At 34.0% G+C, this 12,080-nt stretch overlaps 1 protein-coding gene across 3 annotated transcripts in view; it reads right to left on the reverse strand.

Annotated features, from left to right (window-relative positions):
• Iru (E3 ubiquitin-protein ligase Iruka) overlaps window positions 1-12,080 on the reverse strand; it is a 33,178-nt gene extending 21,098 nt beyond the window's left edge. Inside the window, exons 1-2 of one of the 3 annotated variants that reach the window (XM_089642041.1) lie at window positions 11,830-12,080; window positions 1,134-1,307 (exon numbers count right to left, since the gene is read on the reverse strand). In XM_089642041.1, the coding sequence (XP_089498167.1) occupies window positions 1,134-1,307; window positions 11,830-11,919 (264 nt within the window). In that variant the 5' untranslated portion in view covers window positions 11,920-12,080. Of the gene's footprint in view, window positions 1-1,133; window positions 1,308-11,257; window positions 11,733-11,829 lie in introns of those variants that run through there. The other 2 variants (XM_089642039.1, XM_089642049.1) reach the window with 2 other exon arrangements.

Below are 12,080 nucleotides of genomic sequence, written 5' to 3' on the forward strand. Positions count from 1 at the left end.
TGCCTTGCATTTTACAAATTCCTTATAGTTGGGCTCGTTGCCTTTGAACAATTCTTCCTATCCGCTATTAGGTAATTGCAGGTCTAGACGAGTGTAATATAATGTACCTAACTATTATTAAAAATTTATCAAATCTTGGCTAAAATACACTTGGCTGAAATAGATATATTTTTCTAATTTAATCAAGAGTCATCTGTAGTAATACATATTTACTTACAGCACTTGTGCAATTACATACGTTCATTTTTATGTTAAACCACACAATAGTCTGCTCCCAACCGTCTAGAGCCAGTGAGACTATGGCATCCCCAATCGGGGTAAGTTGTGAGGCTGACGGTAGTAGGGAGGGGGAGGTGGGGAAGTACCTGGCTATTCAGATCTGGTCACCAAACACGGCCAAAGCCATTTCAAGCAACGTTTCTATTTTGAATGGTGGTCTTATATCAGGACGATACTGAGAGTATCTAGAATATATATTCATACCTTTGTTTATTTTATTTTTAAAATCGTATTGTACCAATAACAATTAATTACTTTTCAAAACAATAATAATAATAATTGGATAATTTGTAGAGCGCCGTTTTTGTGAAAAATCACCTCAAGGGCGCTGTACAATTTATTTCCTAGGATCTACATTTGTTATTTAGAAAAGATTAATAATATATTAATAACATATTTTAAAGTTTTGTTAAAACTTCCACGGAGAAAGTCACATTACTGTTTTTTTTTTAAATTTTTATAACATTTATCTTATAAAAAGAAAAAGTCTACAGGCTTTGCTGTTGTAGGATTTTTTTGGTACATATCACACTTCATTTCTATTTTTATAATAACTATTCCATGTTTCAAAAACTTTCAGTTAAAAAAATGAAAACGCGAAGCTTATGGATGCACACAACGCGAATTGAAATGCCAACCAAACACACCACCCGTTATGACAGCCGGCAAAACGTGCACTGCAAAACTGATAGGCGATGGATCAGTGTAATTGTCATCACGGACATTATCTGCAAGGACCATAGCGCCACAAATACAAAAAATTTGCGTTAGATTACATATTACATGCGTTTAGACCCGGCATAAATCTGCAAGGAGAACAATCAGATTAAGATGCCAATTGGTTTGATGCTTACTTGTGAGAATTCTTCGGAATCGTCTAGATTGGTCATATCTATGACGTTGGGGTCATCGACGGAGGTAGAGGGTCTCCGGGTGCTGCCAGTCCTGGCGGGCGGGGGTCCGCGGGATGGATCCGTGTCTTCTAATTGCTCTATGAAACCTCCAGAACAAAATGGACAGGTGTAATCCTAAAATTGAGACAAAACTGATATTAAAGCTAGCTTTACACGACACTTATTTTCGTACCGATCCCCATACGGAAAGGGTATTAAAGTTACAAGAAGAAATAATATTTTGGGATGGTATAGTGAAAGTATTTGTCAAAAAATTTCAACAAAAAATCACAAATACACATGACATTCACAATACCGAAGAGTAACGCATGTCCACAATAAGTAATAAACATAATCTGGTCTTCTTGATTGTCTTTTGAACAATATTTATATTTTGACACTACGATAATCGGTGCAGAACAATAGAATTTTCTATTTATCATACCGAAACCATACGGATGATCAGATGAACCAGATTATCTGTAGGGAATATGTACGGGAAAAGATATAATTTAAAGCACTCGTAACTCTTTTGACTTGAGCCATGTTTCAGTAACAACAAAAAAGAACTTTCAAGAGAAATCTGATCACAAATGGATGAATGGATGGAATTTGTTCAGATGGCAAAAGGTTACTCTGACCGACATTTGTTCAGATGGCAAAAGGTTACTCTGACCGACATTTGTTTAGATGGCAAAAGGTTACTCTGACCGACATTTGTTCAGATGGCAAAAGTTTACTCTGACCGACATTTGTTCAGATGGCAAAAGGTTACTCTGACCGACATTTTTGTTTTATAATGCTCATTGTCTATTATATTGAATTTTAGCACAGTCTAAGGACGTCGATAGATCGGCAGTCTGGAGGCTCAAATTTGGTAATTGAGCCCTTACGTGGAAAAAAAACTGGCAGTCTGAGTTCTGAGACATGAGCTGTTAAGCATTTCATTTGACTGCAGTGAGCCTTCGCACAATGAAAGTCAAATAAATTTATATGTAATAAGTAAGAAGGTATTTCTGTATTTTAATCAAATCATTCATAAGTTTTGAGTACAATCCACGCAAGAGAGAAAAAAATTCCATTTCTCCATAAATCTATATTTTTTCATTTTACTATCAAAAATTTGCATACAATTAGAAAATTCCAGACATGTTGCAACATTACTAACAAATGAAAAAATGAGAAAATAAAACCATATCACCATAATTATGACAAATATGCTAAGCAACGATCCCACAAACCGTCGGTTTCAATGAAGTCTGGCTGTCACCATAGGCTATGTACATACATATGTGATTTGAGATTTTAAAACGATTTTTGCTGTGAAGGAGAATAATTTGAATGGATTTGCATAAAAACGATTGTTTCGACAACACTGTTTTCCACGTAGTTTATTTATTTATCTATGTTCTTTATAAAATCTAAAGTGTTTTTTTAAAACCCTGTTAAGGTTAAACGCAACGCTCGTTGTATTCTACGTGTTCACAGATGGCGTTAATCAATTAATTTTGTTTAAATACGCTTTTACAAGGTATTGCTTTACAATATTAAGACAAATCATTTGTTGCGCCCGTATATACGCAATATGAATATGAATCAATAGTTTTGTTCGTTTAAAGACTTAATTCTTTCGAGAAAGGCACACAAATACAATATTTTACCGATGATTCAATCCAATATTGTATTTGTATGCCTTTCTCGATAGAATTGAGTTTTTATATGGACAAAACTATTTATTCATATTCATATTGCATATATGAGGGCGCAAACAAATAATTTGTCTTAATACTGAAAAGCAATACCTTGCAAAAGCGTATTTAAACAAAATTCTTTAATTAACGCCATCTGTGAACACGTAGAATACAACGAGCGTTGCGTTTAACCTTAAATTTAACAAAGTCATTGATAGCATGTAGCACCCAAATATCAATTTTAAAATTAATCTTAATACATTTAGCACTGTTGGGAATTGAATACACACGTACTTTATAATATCATTTCTTATTAAATACACACATTGGAAGACAGGCATAAAATAAATGACCTAACTTTTTTATTCAAGATTCTAAATTCGACTGTTGCGAACTTCTGCAACTCATAAACTTACGAATACCTACAATAACAACAAGACAAAATACACTATTCCACTGCAACACACATAAGCGCAATTACATTGCGAACTCCCCAATACAACGGTTTCACACTATGGGAAATCAATAATATTCCATCTGATATATTTAATATTAACTTTGCAAATTTTGTGGATCACGTAAAAGACTTATTTCAACACTATTCCTAAATGGAAGTTATATTTTTGTAAACCAGTCAAATTGCTGTATTTTTTAATTTATGTTCTTGTTATTTTTAATTTTGTTTCGTGCATATATTATTTTTTAATGTAATTTTATTTTTATTATTTCTTTCTCATGTTTCAAAACTGTCTGTCATTAAAATTGTACCACCTACATGTACAAGTCCTCTGGGCGTTAAATAAACATGGAATAATACGGTTCCATGATAAATCAACACATCGACAATTCAACACACCTTTAAAAAGTGATATAAAGTCATTAGAAATGATGAAAAGAAAAAAATTTAACCTAACCTACTTAACCCAGTTAATAATTTTTTTTTGTTTCATCACTTTCCATGACTTTATATAACTTTTTAAAGATGTGATGAATTATCATTTTGATGATTTATCAGGTCACCGAATAATACATCTCCCATTTTTCACTTAATTAGCTTTGCAAAAATGAAGATTGTACATTCTTGCAGTTTTTGGGTTGGATGCATACATTTTTAAAAAAACTATAATGAACAATTTTAATGTGCAATAGATATATTGGTTGTTGATCTCTGCAATACCAATGAATCATTCATTATCTTCTAAACAATCTAGTGCTAAAAAAATCCACGCGTTCCGGTGCTGTGTAGTCAATACACATCTCAAAATAAGCGATTTAATATGGGAAAAATATGAACATTCATAGTTAATCGCTTATGTTTATTATATTTTATATCAAAAGTGATAATAATTGTAATTTAATTGCTGAAAACATGAAAAAACCATCGGCAGATGCTAAACAAACGTGCAAGGAGTCCTTATCTAACGACGGTCCGCGACCGACTGGCTGCAGGTGCTGGATGGGCGCTGGACGTAAAACTGCGGACGTGTGGATTTCTGATGTTCCTGCATAGCGAACTAAAGCGGGACATCAATAGCGTGTCATTTCCTCGCACACTCTTCGCGTAGCAGTGTCACACGGTTGATTATATTGGTGTAACACTCTGATTTTTAATTGAATTTGAAAACTATGTAAAATATTATTTTTTAATTCAGTGCATAAATGTATAACAGAGGAATACCTAAAATCTGAACCCAGAATTTATTATAGTAATAGAGTTATTAGAAGCAATGTGTAGTAAATACACACCACAGATAAGGAAAGGTTAATAATGTTCCAACATTATTTCCACAGTAAGAGGGTACTCCCAAAGAAAGTTTCCCATTTTTTAGAAATACAGAAAAAATTAATTTTTACATTTTTAAAGTTTGAATATTTTTCTACGTATTCGCCATTTAGGTCAATGCATTTTTGTATGCACTGTGGCAAGACTGTTGTTTCAAGTGAGGTGGGAGTAAACTTGTTTGGGAGCGGGGGAAGCAACAAACACAACAGTGTTGCCATCAGCTGAATAACTGAACGAACACACAGCGGGAGCTCCATTACAAACTACTGCCAAGCCAAGACTGTTGTTCCCAGTGAGGTGGGAGTAAACTTGTTTGGGAGCGGGGGAAGCAACAAACACAACAGTGTTGCCATCAGCTGAATAACTGAATGAACACACAGCGGGAGCTCCATTACAAACTACTGCCAAGCCAAGACTGTTGTTTCCAGTGAGGTGGGAGTAAACTTGTTTGGGAGCGGGGGAAGCAACAAACACAACAGTGTTGCCATCAGCTGAATAACTGAATGAACACACAGCGGGAGCTCCATTACAAACTACTGCCAAGGCAAGACTGTTGTTTCCAGTGAGGTGGGAGTAAACTTGTTTGGGAGCGGGGGAAGCAACAAACACAACAGTGTTGCCATCAGCTGAATAACTGAATGAACACACAGCGGGAGCTCCATTACAAACTACTGCCAAGCCAAGACTGTTGTTTCCAGTGAGGTGGGAGTAAACTTGTTTGGGAGCGGGGGAAGCAACAAACACAACAGTGTTGCCATCAGCTGAATAACTGAATGAACACACAACGGGAGCTCCATTACAAACTACTGCCAAGCCAAGACTGTTGTTTCCAGTGAGGTGGGAGTAAACTTGTTTGGGAGGGGGGGAAGCAACAGACACAACAGTGTTGCCATCAGCTGAATAACTGAACGAACACACAGCGGGAGCTCCATTACAAACTACTGCCAAGCCAAGACTGTTGTTTCCAGTGAGGTGGGAGTAAACTTGTTTGGGAGGGGGGGAAGCAACAGACACAACAGTGTTGCCATCAGCTGAATAACTGAACGAACACACAGCGGGAGCTCCATTACAAACTACTGCCAAGCCAAGACTGTTGTTTCCAGTGAGGTGGGAGTAAACTTGTTTGGGAGGGGGGAAGCAACAGACACAACAGTGTTGCCATCAGCTGAATAACTGAACGAACACACAGCGGGAGCTCCATTACAAACTACTGCCAAGCCAAGACTGTTGTTTCCAGTGAGGTGGGAGTAAACTTGTTTGGGAGGGGGGAAGCAACGAACACAACAGTGTTACCAACAGCTGCATGAAAAGTTTTTCAGCATCTCCAGCACTTTGTGACTTTAATTGGGAAACCATCATATCTTCGAATCTTTTATTGATTTTCGAAAAGAATAATTTTAGGCTATTTACGTAGACATAAGAAATGATTTGACTGTTTTATAAATTTACAAAGATTTCTCTAGTAAAACCTTAAAAGCATTGTGACTTTTCTCTTCTATGAAATTTTGAAAATCCTAACTCTAATGGTAGGGCTTTAGATGTGGTCCTCAGACTACCAACAGTTGGATAGCCCTGATATAAATCATCATCTGAAAAACTGCTTGGAAATATCTATCGATTCTTATCTGTTGGTTATCTCTAGGTGTATTTTGTCCAAGAATTGATATCTTTTGAGAATGATATATTAAGTCTAAACGTTTGCTCATCCTACAAGAAACGCATAGTGACATTTTACTTGACGCCAGTAAATAATCCTTCCATGTCAATTTCTTATCTCACAATGACAACATTCTGAGTAGTATAATTATGTGCATAATGCTCACAATCATTCCCTTTTACACAATCATACTAGCAATTCCAATTTGGGAAAAGACAATTCAAATAATTTACAGTTAAAATATTATATAATAGGTAGGTTCCTACTTTATTGCTTGTCTGAATTATTCTTCACACAAACAGCTCCAACTTTAAATGAACACTTAAATTCAAAGCAAATTTGAGTTCATTGGACGAGATCAATTTCAAGCAGGAATAATGCACATCACAGACAACTGAAATTAGTATGTTTGACTTTAATTACCCTTAGAGAAACTTATTTTCCGATGGTGATAAGTTAAATATAATTATCAAGTTTTAAAATAACAAATCATGAGCACAATTTAAAAATATATATTTGTACGGTCACTATATAGACGATGGAAAGGGTATATGGGTAAAGTGTCATACTGTTATATGACGTCTTAGCCATTTATCCTTTCCAACATAATAATTATAAGCATAACAGGTCGATTGCTATAAACCGACTAACTAAACTTTATAAACGGTATATATTTCGAATGCATAAATTTTTTTTATCTTGAAATGGGTAGAACTTGTTCCTCCATAACTTTTTTGCAAATAAGTAATGATCAAAATATGAAGACGGGAAAAATGATATATTATTTCAAAAAGTAGATATTTTAGATCTTTTTTATCAATATTTGATTTTCTATTCTAAGCTGACATATCTAGAGGTGTGTATAAAAATAACCATTTCTCAAAATGTAATCATACAGGGTGAAAACATACAAGAGGGTGGATAATACATGACCAATTATGAACCTAAATATTATATTTTGCAAAATATGTATGTATTATAACCATTTCTCAAAATGTAATCATACAGGGTGAAAACATACAAGAGGGTGGATAATACATGACCAATTATGAACCTAAATATTATATTTTGCAAAATATGTATGTATTAATGTAACCTATATGATCTATATTAAAATAATAATAATAAAAAAAATGATTTGTTTGGATTTGATTTGTTGGATTTCTCACATACATCAAATTTAATATAGTAAAAAATAAAGGATTAAAAATGCTTGGCTTCATTCCCCGTAGTGGCAGAGCGCCGTAATGGCAGAATATTTTTATATATATTTTTTTTAGTTTAAAGTCAAGTTGAATATAATTCTTCTATCTGGCCCCCTCTCTTTAAAACCCACTCTGATTCCATTGAAATTATTCAGCATAAAAACATAAATTATAACCACTTAGGGCGGCTTCCACCATAAGTTAAATTTGGTTTAAATATCATTTTAAACACATTATTTGATTTAAGTCGACTTGGCGTCTTGCATCAAAAAATTTGAGTCGTTAAATGCGTTTAAAGAACTATCAAAGTTAAATACCCAAAAGGGGCTGTTTAACCGAGTTAAACGTGTTTAGCCCTACTCGTAAAGCAGTACTGTCAATTTTTTTTTAGGTTATCTCTTCGATTTCTGATTGTGGTTAAAATCTATCCCATTTTAACTTGAATTCACAATGAACATTTGGGATTTGTATTCTGACTATAATGACAAATAAATTATAGATAGACATATTATGATAAATAAATTATACTTAAATATACGAGATATATAAGTAGACCGTTTTAGTCGGAGAAATAAACACAAGAACAAATTTATTTGAAACACTTAGTGCCAAATAGTTTCAAAGAAGATTTCGTCTCAGTAAAGAAATTACATCATTATTAGTGCAAGAAATTGAACCTCAGTTAAAATTCAACACCAATAAAAACATCAGCGAGATGCTCGTAATTTGGAGCTAACACTCCTTATCGAGGAGTACTTTGCAAGGTTGTAAACTTCTAATCATACCTACAGCATTCTTATAATACTTTAAAACAATGTAATATGTAAAAGAAATAAAAAAAAAAAAATTACTCGGATAATTGTTTTATTTTTAATTCCAACAACAGAAGCTCTTTTTGTCTTATTTCATCATTATGTCTATTTGCTTTAACTTTTTCTTCGTAAAATAAATGAACACACTATTAAACCACACACAATCACAAAATATTTTGACACTTCAAGTAAAATGAAACATCGTAGCTGTTTTATCGACGCGTTAATGGCGGTAACCACGCGGTAACTGTTTTACCGATGCGTTAATGACGTTTAACTAGAATTGCCACCCAACTGCGTGGTGCAGGACGCAACTAAACGCATTTAAGTTGAGTGTATTTAGGGTCTTAAATTCGTTTCGTTAAATAAAATTTGCAATAGTTTGTGCAAGCCGCCCTTAATGAAAGAATTAAAATTATTAAAACTCTCAGATAGAAGACTTGCATAGGACTTAACATTTATTTTTAAAAATGTGAATGGTATTATGGAGAGCCCTGATTCACTTAGGGGGTATTTCACTATGTCGGGCTAAATATCTGACTAGCTATCCGTTGGCTAGCTTTAAAGATCAGAATAACTTCGTTATTCAACGGCGACCGTTTCACCATTGTTGCCGAGCTTCCGGATAGATAACACTCGAAATAGGCTGGCAACATCGCAAAATGTTTGCAGTTACTCCATCTACTGCCACGGCTGTCATGCGTCACAGTCCGCACACCGCAAAGTGTGCATTTTTTCGGTTATGTTATGTTGATTATCAGGTCATTTTAGATAGATTCGTGTCGAATTAATACATTGTTTCTTATTTTGAACACAATCACATAATTCAGGATGGATCATACAAGCATTCAAATTCATTCAACAAAATTCGACTCACTTCTCCGCTGTCAAACTCGGAATGTTTTGACGCCATCTTTGATTCGAGGAATAGCGCCTAACGTGAGGTTCGAGCACTGATTAGTCAAATCGAACTTTGACCCGAGCGTTAGCATTATTCAGATATAGTGAAAACGAAAAAATGACTAATCCGCGGATTAGTGCTTAGTCAGAACATAATCAGAGATAGTGAAATACCCCCTTAGTATAATTACGTTCCATACACCAATTAGAAATACTAAAAACATATTTTTAATTGCAACAACAATATGAGGAATGAGTCATTTAGATGCTAACTTGTACCTAGATTGCTTGCATTTTGCAATACTTTCTCATAAATAGTAGATGTGTTTAACTGCACGGAATTTAGTTTCAAGAAGGCTATAATAACATACCTTATAACTAAATATGAATGTTAGCTTTTATTATTCTTTTTCATGTGTTCTATTTGTCAAGGTATTGAGATTGGTTTTATGGTTTACAGATAAGGTGCATTTTGATTCATAAAAAAACAATATAGATACTAAAAGATCTGAAAAATGTGTTTTTTTAAAGATATCAGTCACAATGCAATACAAACAAAATGAAAGGTGGTGGTGATGATAAAAAAAATTAATCGCTGCTGTGGCTTACTAGATAATAAACAAATTCCTCAGAAAAATAATAATAATAATTCACCAAATCCAGTAAAATATTATTATACAATTGGCAATACTCAACGCTGGCCACTAGAGGCGCTAGTGTAGTATGTTGGAATGCCTTCCGGAGAATGGCGGCAAATAGTTGAATTTATGTAGTTCTTGGTGGCAAGTGCACTTTCTAATTTGCATTTTGATCAATATTAATAAAACATATGTAGTTAAATATGAAAAAAGGAGTAAGGTCTACGCAGGTTACCAAATATATATTTTTTTAATTTTCGATTTCTATAATTTATTAACGTAAAACAAAGAAAATATTTCACACAAAAACTGTAAAAAAAAATTATAGAAAACCAAACCGCAGAACCCAAGGTTTGTATAGTATACTGCCATCAGAATGTATGGGAAATATCATAAGTTAGAGGTGTGGCTATTATTTGATAATTATATAGTTAATTTCTGTAGCGCAGTTTTGTGAAGGTTCACCTCAAGTGCTCTTCACACTAAAAATAACAACGATAATAAATATACATATTAACCTCTGGTTCCAAAGATCCCTATCGGCAAAGCAAGATTTGTATCCACTGTGAGTTGGATATGTCATATATCAAGCAATACCTTTTCATGGGTTTCTTTGCCAAACAATGAAGGCCAGGGATCCAACCGATCAATCAATGATGGCCAAGGATCCAACCGATCAACCAATTATGGCCAGGGATCCAACCGATCAACCAAATGCGATGGTTGTTCGAAAGACAGATAGCTTATTTTGTTTTGTCAAAGAGGGCATACTCAATTCAATAGTGACAAAAATGAAGGTAGACATTATCTGCGCCCGAGTTCTTCAATTACTTACAAAAACATTTGTAAAAGACTAGAGTTAATACGAAATTACAGTTAGCAAGCGCACGGCGCGCAGAGCACCTTCATTCCCCTCACGACGGAAGTTGTAGCTATGGGAATCTGGTATTCCAAAGGTTAAAAGTTGTATCGTTTATATTGTGAGCAAGATAAGATAGAAAGATAGGTATTAAAATCCACATTCATTCTCAGATATGATAATGTACACACATAGGAATCGCGTTCCTTTAAAAACGAATCAAACCTATAAATGAACCACTGACACTCATTTGAGATTAGCAGGGCACTTCCTCAATAATAAAATATTCATTATTACACATCAATTTTGATTGCACAAGTGTTGAAAATAGTTTATTTCTAAAACATAATGGCCCACTGCAAGTATATAAAAAATGCGTTGCAAATAATGCCTTTGAAATGGGTGTTAATTGCTCAATGAAATATAATACCGACAGAAATAAACGCACTGCACAAAATAAAGATTTATTTTCGTACAATTTTAGATTGAATTGCAAATCATTGTTTCGTGTATTTGTATAAATTCAGGCTAAGATTTCACCTTTTGTCCCCTTCTTTCACTGCCTTCAACTATACCGAATGCAAATACCATTTTGTCTGAACTTTGCAACAGAAATACTAGATGATGTATTATTTATAAACACAAGTGGACAGAGCTTAGTCAACAATTTGATAACATTTAATTAAATGTCAAAAGTCACGGCAGTGGTCTGCCAACAAACAGGTACTACGTTAAAATGTAATAATTTATATTTACGAATTGGGAATCTAATGATATTCTATAAATACACCCAAACCCAATTACTTTTATTTGTTTTTCGAAGCAGATAAAACAGGTGACTACCTAATAACTAGATTACGCACATCGGGCTATTGCGAGATTAAACAATTTGCTCTTCAATGATAAAAATACAGATTTCACAAGGTTACGTCAATTCAAACCCTGTCATGTTTTGATGGAATTGCGTTGTCTGAACTAATACATATAACGGACAATAGGCAGCACGAAATGACAAAACTCTGCTTTAAATGACATTTATAATAACTGATTCTTCAGTTTACTAGATATAGAGTAAAATATGAAAAATATTGAATATTGATTTTATTTAATACCTGTAAAACATCATGTTCAAATTCAATATTGCATTTGTGACAAAAGAACCGGGCCGGAGGTGGCCTGCCTTCAACGGCAGCTTCCGCCATTTTACGGAGGTATTAATAAAATCTAAATACACACTTAATATTTTAGTAACAATCACTGATGTAAGTTTGCCAAGTAGCAACAACGAACAATTTACACATCCGCCATGTTTCTTTCTACGTTCACTCTTCTTGACGTTTGTTTGCGATGATTTTATCTTTAA

The sequence above is a fragment of the Hesperophylax consimilis genome, chromosome 2, assembly GCF_061612785.1.
Source record: "Hesperophylax consimilis isolate HC1 chromosome 2, BYU_Hcon_1.0, whole genome shotgun sequence".
In the NCBI taxonomy this organism is placed as follows: Eukaryota; Metazoa; Arthropoda; class Insecta; order Trichoptera; family Limnephilidae; genus Hesperophylax; species Hesperophylax consimilis.